The sequence below is a fragment of the Hibiscus syriacus genome, unplaced genomic scaffold, assembly GCF_006381635.1.
Source record: "Hibiscus syriacus cultivar Baekdansim isolate YM2019G1 unplaced genomic scaffold, ASM638163v2 tig00112614_pilon, whole genome shotgun sequence".
Taxonomy (NCBI): Eukaryota; Viridiplantae; Streptophyta; class Magnoliopsida; order Malvales; family Malvaceae; genus Hibiscus; species Hibiscus syriacus.
The window spans coordinates 457,176-474,808 of NW_024063369.1; the positions used below are offsets into that span (position 1 = coordinate 457,176).

Genomic DNA, 17,633 nt, shown 5'->3' on the forward strand with positions numbered 1-17,633 from the left:
AAGTATTTCAATTATAATAAATATTTATAATTATTAAATAAAAAGTATTTCAATTATAATAAATATTTATAATTATTAAATAAAAATATTTCAATTATAATAAATATTTATAATTATGTATTATAAGTTAAACATATAATTAAAATATTTTCCTATAAAAATTGAAACAAAACTAACAACTAAGGATCACATAAGGACCATACAATGAAAGATTAAAACCTAACCAAGAAACTCGAACAAAGACAGACATGTATCATTGTATCAACAACACAAACATGTATCATTGTATCGACAAACGAACTGTAAAAGAGGATTAAGATACCTAAATATCACCGACAAATTGTAATTCAGACTCGAACTATTTGATCTTTTTCTTGATAAATTATTTAACATATTATAAATTAAAATATTATAGATGAGATAACAAAATAGATTATATATATATTTTTAATATTTTCATTGTGGATTTACATTTTATGGACTTGTAAACATTGACTATTATTTATTATCATTACACCTAAATAATTCATTGGAAGTGACATTCATTTGGTTTAACTAACTCGAGGGACGACGTGTGATTAAAAATGATTTCTAGGGTGAAACTTGTGGACTACGTATCAATGAGGGAATAATAATTTATAATTACATACTATATTAACTTAAATTTTATGGTCAATTACATAAATGATCCCTCAATTATAGAGAATTACTTTTTAAGTCTCTCGACTATTAAAAGTTATAAAATGATCATCTGATTACATAGTGTTGCTTTGTTGAGTCCATTGACTACTAAAAGTTACAAAATGGTCATGCGACTATTCATTATGTACCAAACTCGTCATTTTCTGTTAAAAAATTGACAGTATTCCGAGCTAAACGTTAATATGCTGACGATGATTTAATAAAATATGATTACAATATCTCAAACGACTATTATATCTCAGTCATTATGTTAACGTCTAAATTAGAGAACCATAAATTTTTTAACGAAAAAGAATGAGTTTGGAACTTAATGAATAGTCGGATGACAATTTTTGTAACTTCTAATAGTCGAGAAACTTAATAAAACAATATTATATAGTCAGATGATCATTTTATAATTTTTAATAGTCAAGAGACTTAATAAATCAATATTTTATAATGGAGGGACCATTTGTGCACACATATATGGTTGGTTCAAGCATTAAGCAGCTTGATATCGCTTAAGCAAGTCTCGAGTTCAAGTCATTGTCTATGCAGAAAATCCTCACTGGGAGACTCACCAAAAAAAAGCCAAGTGTGCTATCTGGATCGATCCGGATTTATTAAGGCGAAACCAACCAATAAAATTTGAGTGATTTAGGATTTTAACTTAGCAACATGACACGTTCACAACGCAGTCCATCTGTCCAAAAACCCTAAACTAAACTGATTCTTGTTTAGATTTTTAATTCACTTATCTAGATTTTAGTAGAAAGATTCAAAATATTATTATTACCTTTATGAATAATTAAATATCTCACTTTGCCCCTTTTTATTTAATTTCATAAATCCATGAGCCATTGAAACGGGACGGAGTTCTAACATGTCACGGCGGAGTCAACGCTAAAAATCCACGTGTTTAAGCTGAAGTATTATTTACTTCCGAAGTAAATAATAGTATTATTATTTTAGGGTAAAATACACTAAGCATCACTGAATTTTATCTTGTCTCTTATTTCACTCATTGTACTTTAAATTCGTTTAATTTTCTCACTAGATTTAATACAATTAGCATTTTTTGTCACTATCCGTTTTCTTACTAAACGACATTATAAATGAGCTGTTATATAGATGCAAAATGATATTGTATTGGTGCAAATTTTTTTTCTGAAATAACGTCGTTAAATATTTAACGGTTGAGTGATAAAAAAGTTAATTGTATTAATTTCAATGAGTGAAATAGGAGATATAATAAAGTTAAGTAATGATTGGTGCAATTTACCCATTATTTTATCAAGAAGAAATCATTATAAACAACATTGTGGAGGAAGCAAGAGATGATAAAATCTTAAACTGCAAAAATTTATGTGCACCCCCCCCCCTCTTCTTTCTCTAACAATAAGAAATATCTATCTCCAAAGAGTTTATGGTATACGCATTGCCTTGGCTTCTTCGTTTTTACTCGTATTTTCTGGGTTTTCTCACCTCTCTTGTCTTTTTTTTCCCTTTTTTTTTTTTTGCAGAGGAACCAAAACGATTTTGCAAGTTAAACGGTCGGGGTGAAGACAAGACGAGAAAAACAGATTACCCTGTTCTTTTCCCCCTGTCTGTGTTCATCTCGATGAACTTTAGAGATGGAGAAGAAGGTTGATTCATGTTCTCCCACTGGTGTTCTCGAGGATTTCTTCAAGAGTGAAGAATTCGAAAGGAGCCGTTCTTGTAAAGAACCTAATATAGACTCAGAAAGCGAGCGAAACTCGAAGCAGGTTTCTCGATGGCGAGGGTTGGCGCAATTATTTAGGACTAAATCGAAGAAATCATTACCCAATCTGCAGTCTTTCGGGTCGTTTAGGCTGTCGTTGAGGAGTAGTAGCATGCGGGAAAACGTCGCCGTCGCACCGGATTTTCTCGCCAACGGCAACTCATTTAACGATAGGTCTTCGAGGAAAGTTTTCAGTCTTTCCGAGCTTAAGACCGCCACCAGAAACTTCAGCACCGGTCGGTAATTTAATGCTCTGTTCTGCTTGAAATGCGACCAAATATGTTGGTTTTTATGATTTGTTTTTTCGTGCAGAGAATCTTGTCGGAAAGGGTGGTTACGCTGAAGTTTACCAGGGGAGCTTACCAAATGGGCAGCTTGTTGCGATTAAAAGGCTAACAAAAGGCACGGCCGATGAGATTATAGGGGATTTCTTGTCCGAGCTTGGGATTGTGGCTCATGTTAACCATCCCAATACTGCTAAACTAATCGGCTATGGAATTGAAGGTGGTATGCATCTTGTCCTTGACTTGTCTCCCAATGGGAGCTTAGCCTCTCTTCTTTACGGTGAGTTCATGATATCGAAAATTGCTGATTATGAACACCGAACGGATCGATCCGAATATGAATGTCGTTTATGTATCGATTTCGTACAGGTTCCAAGGAAAAACTGACATGGGATATTAGGTTTAAGATTGCACTAGGGACAGCTGAAGGTTTAAGGTATCTTCATGAAGGTTGTAAGAGGAGAATCATCCATAGAGACATCAAGGCTGCAAATATTTTGCTTACAAAGGACTTTGATCCTCAGGTACCCTTCAAATAAAACCCTGAAATGCGAACATTTTGCTACGGTTTTTATATTATTAGGACCGAATTCGGTGACAGATTTGTGATTTCGGGCTCGCGAAATGGCTACCGGAACAATGGACTCACCACACCGTTTCCAAGTTCGAAGGCACATTCGGGTTCTAAATTTGTATACCTAAAACTATACTTCTTTGCAGTCATCAGTTGGGGGATCTACAATTAAACTGATTCCCTTTTTTGCTTTCTTTTTGCAGCTACCTGGCTCCTGAGTACTTGATGCACGGCATAGTCGACGAGAAAACCGATGTTTTCGCCTTTGGAGTATTGCTGCTGGAACTCGTCACCGGTCGCAGAGCTTTGGATTACTCTCGGCAGAGCCTTGTATTATGGGTACGCCACTGGGAACACATCATCATCCGACTCAAGGACTCTTTATGCATCCATATGTAGTTTATGCTTTTTATCGGCAGGCAAAGCCTTTGCTGAAGAAGAACGACATCAGAGAGCTGATCGATCCTGCTCTCGGAGAAGATTACAATGTCCGACAAGCAAACATCGTCCTCTTGGCAGCATCGATGTGCATACATCAGTCTTCGATACGGCGACCGCAAATGAGTCAGGCATGATATAGTGTCCCGACCCGATTCGACTCGTTGGACCATAACTTCAATAAAAAAAAAAGTTAACAAATTGATTCTTAATACGTAATGCAGGTTATACAGCTCCTTAATGGCAACCCCAACAGCTTAAAGAGCAAGAGAAAACGTCGGGTCCCGTTCTTCACAAAAGCTTTCCATGAAGAGATTTAGAAACAAACAAGCCGCATGAATAAGATGAAGTTCAAGGGGGACAAAAGTGAAGAATGACAGTGTCTTTGGGACATAGTAGACATGTACAGAAGGAAAGCGGAACAAAAGTAGAGGATATCCCATGGTTTAGTAAATTTTGGTCGGATAGATACATGAAAGAGCCAATGTCTTTTTCTTTTATAATTTATTTTTTGGAGCAAGTTATGATAAAGGATCCCGAATCAATTTGAGTCGGTTTAGCTTCTGTTTGAGATCATTGGCCGGGCTTAAATTTTACTAATTTGTGTAATATATATAGTCAATGAGGCTGCATATTAAATTATCACGTGTTTGTTTATTATGGATCCCCTGGCGGCGCGTAACTCCTCTGACCAACGTGATCCTACTTACCTTTCCTCGTCATCCTTGTCTTCGTTAAATAAAATAGTGATATCACATAATTTATCCTTAAGAATTCAATTATTTTAATAATTAAAAGGGTAATTGTTATCTTTAAAAGTCTAAGATTTAAGTATTAATCTTTACAAACATAGATGTTTGAACGTATTTATCATCTAATGATTTAAAACTTTTAGAATATATACTGTCTTGTAATTATTTTATTTTGTGATTAATATGGATAAGTATAAATAAGTATTTATTTAAAATTGAACTTTTAATCTTTTGACATATACTTTTAGTATTTATGATATTTGAACCCGAATCTTTAAAAAATAATAACAATTATTTTATCATAAAGTTAAAAAAATTGCATTTTAGAAATCACTCATATCCAACCCAACAGAGCCTAAAACTAGATGAGAGCAGACATTTATCCAACAAGACCAATGTAAAGACAGAGTTTACTGAAGCCAGCAGCAAATAAAAACAGCCCGACTACTGACATCACGGCGACAGACAACAGTCACTGTGTTCGTTGTGATCCAAAAGGCAAAAACCACACCGCCAAGTCCACATCAGCGAAACTAAAATTTAACATCTAATTTCACATCTCAGGCATAAGATTATGATTATGTAGAAGTGAAAAGAAATTGATTGGATAAATAGAGTTTATAGAGAGGAAAGAAGCTTTGTTTTCGTTGGAGTCAAATCACAAGCAAGCCGTCGGCTGAAGTAGTCTTGGTTCCGTTGAGAGGATTTTATATCGGATGTTATATCCGATCGTCGGCGACCGGAGATGCTACTTACCGTTGGTGAATGTGGAGGTAGGCCGTTGTGATGCTGGTGTTGGTGGTGAAGGTGGCGGAGGAGGAGAAAAACCGGTGGCGCTGGTGCTTATAGTTGGAGGATGAGAAAAGGGAGAGGAAGGAACAATGACTTGCTTCCGAATTCGTTAAGGATTATATCTACTTGTTTGAAGACTGTTTTCACGAATGCTTGTAACTTCGCTTCCACGGTTCGCTCCGCCGGTGCTTCCGTCGCTGCATCCATTTCCACTTCTTCTGAAGATCATAAAGATCAGGTTTCACTTTCCATTTCAGAATCCATCGTTTACATTTGTTTCTCTGATTGCTTTCTTTCATCTTTTGAATTTTTAGTTTGCCTGCTACTTGAAAACTTTTAGTTTACTCAGTAGAGTTGTCCAGTATATGTAATGAGTTGATGGTGATTTAAAGCTTAATTGCATTCACCACTCGCTATCATTACTCGTCGATAACCATTTAGCTCAGTGTTGTCTGGGGTGCAAGGTGCCCTTTAGGTGGTGTTTTGATGGGGGAACGTGGGAATGGAATCCACTTCCCCGGGAATGGAATCCACATTTCCCGTTTGGTTAGTCCGGGAATTCCATTCCCGGGAATGTAAATTTTGGTTCAGTTTCATAATTCTCTTGGATTTTTTGAGGTGTTTAAAATGCTTCTGTTATTTTACATGAACAGGTGACATGGGCTGGCTTTGAAAGGTTGGAACTTGGTCCTTCTCGCATCAAGCATGTCCTCTTACTTGGTTACCAGAATGGATTTCAAGTCTTTGATGTGGAGGATGCCTCTAATTACAGTGAACTAGTTTCAAAGAGCGATGGTCCAGTTTCATTCTTACAGATGCAGCCTTGTCCTAAGTTCAGATGGACAAGAAGGATTCAGGGCTTCTCATCCTATGCTATTGGTCGTTTCTGGCTATGACACCAATAGTTCAAGCTTGTGTCAGAACGCTGGCCAAGATTGCCGTATGGAGTCACAGTTAGGGAACTCTGTCAACTCGCCTACAGAAGTTCGATTTTACTCTCTTCGGTCTCACTGTTATGTGCATGTGCTGAGATTTATATCATCCGTTTGCATGATTAGATGCAGTTCCCGGATTGTAGCTGTAGGTCTTGCAACACAGTTAAGTGCTAGCTGATATAAACAGTACATTAGTTTGAGAAAATATGAATTCATTTTGCATGTTGGGGGTTTCAAGGTGCAGATTAAAGTATTCAGTGTTGTTGGTTCTTTATTTTATGATAAAGACTTGTCAGTAGCGTAGGTTTTTCTTCTAACCTATCTCTTTTCTTTCCAAATTTTGTTGTTGTTGCTTGCCAGGGATCTCAGTATGTAAGTTCTCTTAGTTTCTTGTATTGCACTATTGCTCTAACTAGTGCTGCAAGTAATCTGTCAGTCCAAAAGCCGTAGGTTGATCAACTCTCCTGATATACACCAATCAAAGGCAATGCATTTTTACAAAGATTGTGCACTCCCCTTTTTCTAGTTTATTTCTTTGCGCTGCAAATATCATAACCAACTCTTCTTGCATGGTTGCAGATATATTGTTTTGATGTCCTCGCTCTTGAGAATAAATTCAGTGTCCTCACCTATCCTGTTCCCCAGTTGGCAGGACCAGGGGCTGTTGGGGTTAATGTCGGTTTTGGTCCAATGGCTGTGGGACCAAGGTGGTTAGCATATGCTTCCAATAGTCCACTGTTGTCTAACACTGGCCGGTTAAGCCCACAAAACCTTACCCCTTCTCCTGGTGTGAGTCCATCAACATCCCCAGGTGGCAATAGTTTGGTTGCTCGCTATGCAATGGAATCTAGTAAGCATTTGGCAACAGGCATAATCAATGTGGGAGATATGGGACACGAGACTTTATCCAACTGTTGTCAAGAGCTACTTCCTGTTTGTTTACTAATAGGTTGTCATTGGAATCTCCTAAGAACCTATCTTGGTTGTTCCATGTAGGTGTTTTTCTGTTGGGAAATATTCTCTGGCCTCGTCTCCTGATATCAAGGTGAATATAAAGCCTCACAAGAGATTATTATTTGTCATTCAAAGCCGTCGTCGCTTAGCTCGACTGAAAGTTCCGGAGGTAAAGCCTATGTGATTTCTCAAAAGCAATATCTGTTTTGCTACCAGAATGCCCTTGCCTATAAAATGACATCATTTGATGATCGCAATTCTCGTCAGGTTCATCAAGGAGACTGGATAATCTACTTGATATTGATCAGATTAACTGTGACAAGCCTTATCCACCCACTTACCGGGGTCTGAACGGCTTCATTAGCCGTTGGTACTGACTGAATCAGGAGTCTTTGACTGTCGAATCTTCCACTTCAGAGAGTAAGTTGCCTCCGCTAAGAAGAAAGGCCGATGGAATGTCGTCTTCAGTGCCTCGATACCGCATGTAGACCATTATGATGTACCTGTAAACAATCCGGTGGATGCGTCGGCGTTTTCTGCAAAACAGATTCCGGTTGATTTCAAAAGCCAAGTGTCTTGTTCAAATTCATTGGTTTTATCCGTGCATTTGAAGAAAACTGTCGAGTGATGTTATCGCATCTCTTATATTAAATTCATTGGGCTCTTCTCTTTCTCCTCTTCTTTTATTATCATTTATTTATTTACACCTACTTGTCCTTATTTTTGTATAATTTAAAAAAGAAATCATGCAAACGACACATTATAAGTGAGATGTGATAGTCTTTTGAAATTCTGGGATCCGATTTTATCATATCACGATCAGTAAGTTAACATTCAACTCGGAATATAGTCAATTTTTTAACGGAAAATGACGACTTTATAACATAATGAATAGTCATGTGACCATTTTGTAACTTTTGATAGTCGAGGGACTCAACAAAGCAACACTATATAACTAAAGGATCATTTTATGACTTTTAATAGTCGAGAGACTTAATAAAGTAGTTCTCTATCATCTTCTTTACCCTTATTATTAATTCACAATAATTTTAGTACCACAGGGTATAATTAAATAATACTAATACAATCATGTGCAATGAGCACCTACCAAAAGAAAAAAAAATTAATAGTTTATTCAAATATTCCAAATAAAAATTGTATTTTTCTCGTCTTCTCATTGGAAACTAGTGGTAATGTCACAAGAAAGGCACATCAGCGACTTCCAAATAAAAATTAGTTTTTTTTATCTGTCGTTCAAAATTTAATTTTATTTAATATTTAAACTATTAGTTTTATTTCGTTCTTGTTAGGAGTGTTCAAATAATTGAACTAATTCGATTAACCAACCGAATCGAATTAATTCGGTTAATTCGGTTCGGTTACCGAATTAATTCGGTCGGTTAACGATTAAGAAAATTTTTAGAATTCGGTTAACGGTTAATTAACCGAATTAACCTATATTAAAATTTAAATATTAAATATATTATATATAATAACATATGGGCTTAGCCCAAACCATTTAAAACCCAATTAATAATTTAAGATCCAATAACTTTTAAACATAAATCAATATTAATTAATTAAAAAAATTATATAAAATTTTTATTTTATAATTATATATTATTTAAATTAATTGTGAACTGTTTTTTTTATTTAAAAAATATTAAATATATTATATATAACATATGGGCTAAGCCCAAACCATTTAAAACCCAATTAATAATTTAAGATTCAATAACTTTTAAACCTAAATCAATATTAATTAATTAAAAAAATTATCTGAAAATTTTATTTTATAATTATATATTATTTAAATTAATTATAATTTTTTTGAATTAAAAAACATTTAATTTTTATATAAATTAGAAAATTTTAAAAAAAAATTGCTTAATTCGAAAATTAACCGAAATTTATTCGGTTTGGTTAATATGTTCGAAAAAAAGTTAGGTTTGGTTAACGATTAAAGAAAAAAAAAGTTTAGTTAATTCGGTTCGGTTCGATTCGGTTTTAACCGAATGAACAGCCCTAGTTTTTGTTCCTAAACTCTCAATTTCTTTTTAAAATAATTTGAACATGAGTATTAAAATGAAACAAAAACTAAACTTTAAGTATGATTTTTAAAATAATAAAAATTTAGGTATTAAAACGGATCAAAACTTATAGTTTAGGTAATAAACGAATAATTCATCTCAATATTTATATGTGATTCGTTTAATAGGTTTTTATGATTTTTTGTCTCTAATTAAAATCTTTCCACTTCAACTATGGTACAATCAACAAAAACATAAATAGTTAATAGTTAAATTTAACGGTCAATTATTAAAATAAAATAAAAATGCAACACTAAGTTTGATTTTGAAGTTAAAAATTAAATAACTAAAATAGAAACACAATAACATGAGGCATCAAATAGACCAATTAAATTAGCTGACTCTATTCCCGTATGTAATGGGATAAAGGAAAGGTAGGGTAGTAGGCTGCCCCCAACGCCAGATTGAGAGCAACTTCCGTGAAAGACCTCCGTTATGAATTGCCCTCAATAGGACTCGGTCGTACGACCACAAGATTAATTATGCAATAAGTTATTGTATTTTTTAAAACCTTCGATGTTTGGGCCCATTAATGTTTAGTATTGGTTCAGTCTCTACAACCGTATCCATTGCTTACCCAAGTTACGTATTTTGGTAGGAATGGTATTCGATGATAACAAATCAAGGGATAAAGCTAATATATAATCATTAAATTATGTTAGATTTTTTTATATAATAAGTATTATATCGTTAATTATTATTAAAAATAATATGATATACTAAAAATAAATTTTATATTAATTTATCATTACTTATTGTTAAACAAATGACATAATATCATTACTAATAGGGTTGTTCATTCAGTAGCCGACCGAAGTAAATTACCATTAACATAATTTTTTTCTTTAACCGTTAATCGAACCGAGTTTTTTTTCGAAAATATTAACCGAACCAAATAAATTTCGGTTAATTTTTGAATTAATCAAAATTTTTTAAAATTTTCTAATTTATATAAAAATTAAATATTTTTAATTCAAAAAAACACTTTATAATTAATTTAAATAATATATAATTATAAAATAAAACTTTTATATAATTTTTTTAATTAATATTGATTTAGGTTTAAAAGTTATTTGATCTTAAATTATTAATTGAGTTTTAAATGGTTTGGGCTGAGCCCATATGTTATATATAATATATTTAATATTTTTTAATTAAAAAACAGTTTATAATTAATTTAAATAATATATAATTATAAAATTAAACTTTTATATAAACTTTTTAATTAATTAATATTGATTTGGTTTAAAAGTTATTAGATCTTAAATTATTAATTGGGTTTTAAATAATTTAGGGTGAGCCCATATGTTATTCGGTTAATTAACCGATTTCGAACGGAATTAACCGTTAACCGAATTCTAAAAATTTTCTTAACCGTTAACCGACAGAATTAATTCGGTGGTCGACCGAATTAACCGAATTAATTCGGTTCGGTCGGTTAACTGAATTAGTTCGAAAATTTGAACACCCCTAATTACTAATCTTGGGTATAATCTAACCTTAAATTGGAGGAACTATATCTAACTTAATTTTTTTTATATAAAAAAAGAATGACATGATATATTAAAATAATAAATTTTATTGTTTACGCTATCGTAATGTATCTATTCTATAATAAAATAACAAAATTTAATGATTAATATTTTCTTTTTGTTACCACAACAAACACGTTCGTGTCCCCTTCAAAGTTTTAATGAAACATGTAGTGATTTTAAAGCATATATTTTATTTAATCTTATAACTATACGTGAACAAGTGGCAGTGATTTGTCCCTTTGCGTGGCCAAGAGGTTCAAGCACTGGATAGAACCGGCACGAGTAATAAAAATGATGAAAGGGGACAAGGGGTTGAGGGCCCACAACACTTCAAGCAGCCAATGGATTTAGATTAGGGGCGATCATTTTATAGAATAGAGTTAAAAAATTTCGAATTATTCGAGTAGACAAGTATTATTTTATAATTCAAGGTTGATTTGAAATTTTTTCGAGTTGAATCAAATTTTTGAGTTTATGTTTAAATTTAATTGTAAATATACATAATATTATAATATTATTTGATTCAAATTTAAATGATTTTTCATAACCATATACAATACATATATATATTTATTCATATTTTTTTCATATGTGATATACATAAATAGTCAAGGGTCTCAACTCAAACTTGAAAATCAATCTACTAATTACTAAAAATTTTGAGTTATTCGATTTGTATTTTACAGCTTGATTTAAACTTGAAATTTTTTTGAGTCGAGTTTATGAAATTACAACTCGAAGTTAATTTGAGTCTAGTTGAATCGGTTTTTCGAATCGAATCGAGTGTTACTCACCCCTAATTTAGATCACTCGTACTCAAATCTGAATAAAACGAATGCAATTTGTTTGCATCTATCTGTACGAAGTCTTGCATAAGAAACGAGAAGAATAGTCGAGAATTACTTACAGGTGAAACAAGAAGAATAATGTTGCTGCAAGCACCGAGCACCCGAAGGAACATTGGCACTGCGGCACGACAAAGATGAGAGACACCGGGCATATTACCCCCCACCCCCCAAAAAAAAAGAAAGATCATCATAACGCGGTCATGAAGAAACATGAAAATAAGCAAGCATAAAATCAAAGGAGATTAAAAAAAGGAGTAACGTCACCATGCATGTCAGAAACATATATTGAATGAGGCTTGTCGAAGTTAGCGAGTTCCGAGAGCTCTGTGCTAAGTACTTCCAATTTTAATCAAAGTGATGTCACAATGACGGTTCTCATAAATTGATTATTCTCATATAGGACATAGATGGTACGTTAAATTTTGCTAATGCTTCATGATCCCAGCAGAAAGAATACTCAACATACAAGCAACTGATACCTGAGATGTAGGGTCCTGGTTACCCTGCAATTTCTACGATAGTACTTTATTGTGACCGTAATGCATCTGCAACACCTTCACCCAAGTTACTAAACAAATATGGGCACAATAGATGTCATGTTCCAAATTAGAAAAGAATCCTATCCATTTCAACTACAAGCAACAAATGTAGAGGCTAAATTCAGTTGAGGGGAAACAATTACCTAAACGATAAATCATAGTTCCAGAACAAATCAGCATGGGACAGCAACGGAGAGATTATATGGCCAGATGACAAAGGAAATATCATGTACAAACCAATAAGATAGACCTTTGTGCGTAATGATGTTATAACACCTGAATGTCATGGGTCTGAGTGCATCTCTCCAAAAGGAATATGGATCATCACTTCAGGTACCTTGAAAATCAATACACCCCCTACAACATCCATTCTTTTATAGGATAATATGAATCTTTAAAAGCATCAAGAAGTAGATGTTGCACCAAGGAACAAAAGAGAAGTGCTGAGTACAATGCACTAGTGAGAACACAGAGAATTCGAATAAACTCTAAGAATGTATCTTGCTGAAGAAAAAAAATCAGAATTGAAGAGACTAAGTTATTGAATGTGGAAACAAATAGATTAGGGGAACGTTCTATCATGGTTGTCCCCACAACATTATACTAACAACAGATGTTATCGAGGAAAAATCAATAAATTAATATTTAGTATCTAAATCAAATTCAATGATGCACAGAATACAAATTGCATAGACATGCAATGCACCATAAATTACTAGTGTCTGGGAATTTGATCCCATGAAGCAATTAAATGGATAGAGTGAAACATGTGACCACAGATTATCCACATCCACCCAAAAGGCTGATACCGCAGCCAGTCGAATATGTCCCCGGAACAATTTCTGCTTCCTTCCAAGACTAATATCTCAATCAATAAGGTTTGTTTTGTTTGTTGTCTTTCTTAAGCTGAACCTTGAGTTTCTTACCACCTAACTGGCATCCGTTCATCATGTTTATTGCATTTTGTGCAGCTGCTGGAGAGTCATAACTAACAAATCCTGCAAAGAAAGAGATTCTTGAGAGGGAGAACTCCTTAACAATCATATCAGATTAAGAGGTGAAAGAAAAGGCATTTACCGAAACATTTACTAACTCCTGTAGCTTTGTCAACAAAAACCTTTGCACTTAAGACCCTACCAAATCCTTGAAAAGCATTAGCCAACTCTTGATCGCCGAATTCTTGAGGTATGTGATAAATAAATAGATTTGCACCAGGTGGACCTAAGTAAGAGCATACACTAATTAATAACTTGCCACCACCAGCAATATACTTTCAAAAGGCAACAGAAACCAAGAGGATCACTGATAGCAAACCTTCAATCTGGCCTCCTGAATTTGCACCAACGGGGGAAGATGATGAAGAATCACTGCTTGCATTTGCTTGTGGTGCCGAACCAGGTGAATCAGTCAACGGATGATGGCCCATGATTCCCCCAGGATATCCCATGGGGTACTGATGACCTGGCACAGCAGGGTAAGCTGAGCCCACATAACTTGTCGGAGGCACAGCATAATTTCTAGGAGAAATATTGGATGCAAGGTCAGGTGTAATTCCTCGCAATGAACTTCCCTGATGAATCATATTGTTGAACGCAGGTTGATTCTGCATTGGTGGCAAGCGGTACTGCATAAGTCCGTAACTTCCTGGAGCCTAAATAAATAATGAGGTGATAAATAATTCATAGATATTAAATGTTTAGTCAAATCATCATGACATAAGTATTAGACAATCCCCATAGCTCAGTTAATAGGAGGAAACAGAATCACTGATGACTACCAGAATTTCTTTCAGAATTTACAATCCAGACCAAAGAAACGGGTAAAACTACCTGGTAACCATATCCATTATATGGGGGAACATAACCCATTGGCAAGGCTCCAAAAAACGAAGGATGTGGTGAATCAGCATTTGGTATGTTTGAAGCTTGAGATTGAGCTTTCTGGACCCTCCGAGCTTGTCTTTCCTTTTCTGTATCCGCCCATTTGACAACGAGAGGGACACTTGAATCCTAAAACAGTAGAATATTAAGAACAGAATATTGTACGCACTTTTTATTAGAACTAACTCGCTACCATACATGATAAAGAAAAGATGATATTTAAGGCAAATGACAATGACATACTTAACTCAGATTTCGAAGCCAAAGATAAAGATATGCCTTTGATTAAAGACTGATTATATGGTAGAAGAACAAAGTCTAGTGAATGCAATAACTTTAAATTGTATATGTGCATTTTCCAAGCCTCTAGAGTCTAGAGCTAAGAAGCAAATTTCAGACATAACCCAAGTGTAGCTTCGTGAAGATACAAGATATGGGCTTCCAAAGAGAGCCCATTTTTTATAAAGAGAGACCACTAGCTTGGCAATTTTGATTCTAGATGCAATATGCAATTATTTAAAACGGTGAGTTCTCTTTTGTGGCTTGCAATACATTATAGGGATATCAAATCACAAAAATAATACTTTGGTGCATGTGCAAACAATTCCACGTTAGTATTGGAATCTTTAGTGACTTGAGCTCTTACAAGCTAAGCATCATGAAATAAGTTTAATTTTGATGCCATTAATTTCTATGAAAAAACGACTGTGTAAGATAGCTGATCGGCACATAACCTTTAAATACCGCATAAAGCAGGAAAAGTTACTCGGACAATCTTGAATGTAATCTTTTGATTTCCAACAGCAGAAACGTGTAAAAAATACTAACCTCCATTTTATGCTTTCCATTAATGGCCTCCAGGGCTTCCAGGGCTTGTTCTTTTGTCTCATACTTCAAAAAGGCACAACCTGCCATAAAGAAACCAGCACAACCACAATTCACATATCGACTGTTTAGGTTTGATTGTTTATACAATCCAGTGGTCAATATGTTTTCTTAAGAGGAAAAAAGAAAACATTACAGAAAAGAAATACAAGATCAAAGAACAAGTACCTTTACTTGTTTGTTGAGAACCTCTTAGAATCTGTAGGTCCTTTATGGTTCCATATTTAGAAAATAAAGCAGAAACCTCATCTTCGGAGACATACTTTGGCAGCATGCCAACAAAGAGTTTGTGCTCTAAATCCATCAGGCAGTAAAAAGAAGATGACTATTCAGAATTTATTCAGGGATTTGATAGAAAGAGCATTACCAAGTAATGAATGAGAACCAATTCTTCCAACCACATAGCAAGCAGAGTTATAAGCAATTAATGTACAAAATTTATGCGTACCTAATCTTTCCAACTCACCATCTGCATACTTCACTTGCAATGGACTAGATGCCTGAATCAGACAAAAGAACAGATAGATGAGTTCTAATCAGGGAGGTAATAAGATTGACAGGGTAAAAGGAATTCCATGCACAAGTCTGATAGCAGGCATGGGAGATAGCAATAAAGGAATTTATTGTTTGCTTTATTATTTGAAATTCCTACAAATTCATGGTTGGACTTGGAATCATTAAACTGGTCAGTTTCTCATCCAAATATTGTTATACTAAAATGATACCTAATATAGAAAGCCCTAGCCTTAACTGTTTACATACTAGTAAAATTTTTCAAAATATCATTTCATCAGAAAGCAACCACGTGTCTCACTGGCTTCACATTAATGAGAGCTGTTGGTAATGCGATTTTAATGATTTTCGAAGACAATGCTTCATTGAGAAGTGTAAATAACGACAAATCAAAGATTCTCGCAGAGTGGTTCTCCATAGTCGAAGCTTGGTCAGAGAGTTTGGTAATGGAGTGTCGTCGAGTTTGGCTAGTTTGCGAGGGTGTTCTTTTTCACGCATGGAATTGGAATACTTTCAAGAACATTGCTGATAAGTGGGGTCTTTTATTGGCTATCGACGAAAGTTGTCAATCTCCATCATCCTTTGATCGGGCTAAAATTCAAGTCCTAACAAAGGCTGATGCGAGAATTGATTCGATGATTGAATTGAAGGTTGGTGACAATTTCTTCAAGGTCATGGTGCATGAGATAGAACCTTCATTCAAACCAAACTCTTGGGCTCCTGAAGAATACAAGTCTCATTAGATCTCGTCTCTTCATTTGTGGTTTTATTTTAGTCTATATGGTTGTAGGTGTTGCTTTTATTTTGTATTATGTTTTGTCGCGTTGTTTTATTACTACTGTTGGTGGTGTAATTAGTAGTAAGGTGATTTGACTGTGGCTTTGGAAGAGGTTTTATGAGGTTAAGGTTTTTGTTGTAATGGTGTACATCACTATGAGAGGATATTCCGTGGTGTCTTTTGTATCGGGTATTATATTAATAAAATCTGAGGTACTCTTTTCTTCCTTCCAATGTTCGTTAACATACTTTTAGTATGTGAACGAATACGAAGGGAGTTTTTAATGAGACCTCCAACTTCTATCAAAAAAAAAAATAAGCTTACAGCATGCAGGCTTTCATTATCTGCTTGTACCCTAATCAGAACAATGAAGCAGTACAGAACTTCTACCAAGTTTGTTACAATGCCAAGTAACACATGTTCAAGGTTTGGATACTTCAGAAACAATTTCACACGATGACAGCTTTCAGTATCTAAAACAGTATATAGCAAGATTCATGCCACTACCACAATGTCCAAAATGCAGTAACAATTTTGAATGCCTCAGATCAATAGGGAAACGGAGTGGACAGATGTGGAAGTTAAGAGCTACTTTTGAAGGTCAGCTGCTGAATAAGCTAGATGTGTCAAGTTAATTATGAATTTAGAAAACGATGAGATCTGTAGAGCAAACGGCGTAGAGTATCAGGTAGATTTTGACTACAATGTGAAAATAAATCACTAAGAAGAAAGGAAAAACAACGGAACAGAAATTCAAAATTTGAACTAACCCCTGGTAAAGTCTTCTTATTATGACAGGCATTGACCGCCTTATCAGCCTCTTCTCTTGAAGGACATATAACAAAGCAACACCCTTAATCAACATAAAAAAACACGATAAAATACTTCGAAATTAGGCTTCCAAACGCCACAAACCCCACGAAACAATGCAAATCTAGCTTCAAACTAAACGAAACAAACAAATCGCTGAAGAGGACAAACGCTAAAGAAGAACGAAGAATGCGAGAGATTTGAAACTTCAAAAAAGCGGAGAATAATAAGCTCAAAACAACACAAACAGAAAGCTGAACCTCTAGAGACGCGAGTAGCCTTGTCTTTGATGATGTTGACTTCGTCAACCAAAGCAAACTCTTCGAACATTGCGAGGACTTGAGCTTCCGTCATGTGCTTCGGAACTTGACCAACGAACAGCTTCACGCTCTCTTCGTTCGTAGCTTTCTTCTCCTCTTTTACTTCCGCCATTGATGCCTGCTCTTCTTCCTCAATTTTTTTTCTCTTTTGACTTTCTTTCTCTAGCTGAGAGTGTTTATTCGTTTTTTTTTGGGGGGGAGTCGTCGGAGTGGAAAAAAATGGAGGCGTTTTCTGGATGGCAAAGTTGGATCTCCAATGGAAT

General features: G+C 34.6%; 3 protein-coding genes across 4 annotated transcripts; 2 read left to right on the forward strand and 1 right to left on the reverse strand.

Moving 5' to 3' along the window:
• The first annotated feature begins 2,204 nt into the window (after positions 1 to 2,204).
• LOC120182061 (receptor-like cytosolic serine/threonine-protein kinase RBK2) lies at positions 2,205 to 4,059 on the forward strand. Its single transcript, XM_039187090.1, has 7 exons — positions 2,205 to 2,679; positions 2,756 to 3,007; positions 3,097 to 3,251; positions 3,329 to 3,408; positions 3,505 to 3,640; positions 3,721 to 3,870; positions 3,964 to 4,059. Exons 1-7 carry the CDS (start codon positions 2,316 to 2,318, stop codon positions 4,057 to 4,059), a joined length of 1,233 nt encoding a protein of 410 aa, XP_039043021.1. The 5' UTR covers positions 2,205 to 2,315.
• Positions 4,060 to 5,347: 1,288 nt separating this feature from the next.
• Positions 5,348 to 7,256, forward strand: LOC120181988 (autophagy-related protein 18g-like). Its single transcript, XM_039187016.1, is given in 5 exon segments — positions 5,348 to 5,521; positions 5,937 to 6,112; positions 6,114 to 6,387; positions 6,798 to 7,151; positions 7,215 to 7,256. Coding segments are annotated over 5 exon segments (1,020 nt in total).
• A 5,549-nt stretch (positions 7,257 to 12,805) lies between these two features.
• Positions 12,806 to 17,563, reverse strand: LOC120182060 (RNA-binding protein BRN1-like). 2 transcript variants are annotated; one of them, XM_039187088.1, is made up of 9 exons: positions 17,311 to 17,563; positions 17,011 to 17,093; positions 15,398 to 15,449; positions 15,118 to 15,243; positions 14,893 to 14,975; positions 14,014 to 14,193; positions 13,499 to 13,835; positions 13,262 to 13,405; positions 12,806 to 13,182 (listed from the first exon to the last, which is right to left on the reverse strand). In XM_039187088.1, the coding sequence occupies exons 1-9, from the start codon at positions 17,480 to 17,482 to the stop codon at positions 13,055 to 13,057; spliced, it is 1,305 nt and encodes a 434-aa protein (XP_039043019.1). In that variant the 5' UTR covers positions 17,483 to 17,563; the 3' UTR covers positions 12,806 to 13,054. The 2 variants fall into 2 exon arrangements, with proteins under 2 accessions (XP_039043019.1, XP_039043020.1); XM_039187089.1 differs by having other exon boundaries at positions 14,893 to 14,972; positions 17,311 to 17,560.
• Between the last annotated feature and the right edge of the window lie 70 nt (positions 17,564 to 17,633).

Bases quoted from the DNA above. Each gene is read 5' to 3' on its own strand.
- LOC120182061 (XM_039187090.1), top strand. From the start codon at position 2,316: ATGGAGAAGAAGGTTGATTCATGTTCTCCCACTGGTGTTCTCGAGGAT. The intron at 2,680-2,755 runs GTCGGTAATTTA...TTTTTCGTGCAG, and splicing joins CACCAGAAACTTCAGCACCG to AGAATCTTGTCGGAAAGGGT. The intron at 3,871-3,963 runs GCATGATATAGT...TACGTAATGCAG, and splicing joins GGCGACCGCAAATGAGTCAG to GTTATACAGCTCCTTAATGG.
- LOC120182060 (XM_039187088.1), bottom strand. From the start codon at position 17,482: ATGGCGGAAGTAAAAGAGGAGAAGAAAGCTACGAACGAAGAGAGCGTG. The intron at 15,244-15,397 runs GTACGCATAAAT...TGATGGATTTAG, and splicing joins TGGTGAGTTGGAAAGATTAG to AGCACAAACTCTTTGTTGGC. The intron at 13,836-14,013 runs GTAGTTTTACCC...TTATTTATTTAG, and splicing joins ATAATGGATATGGTTACCAG to GCTCCAGGAAGTTACGGACT.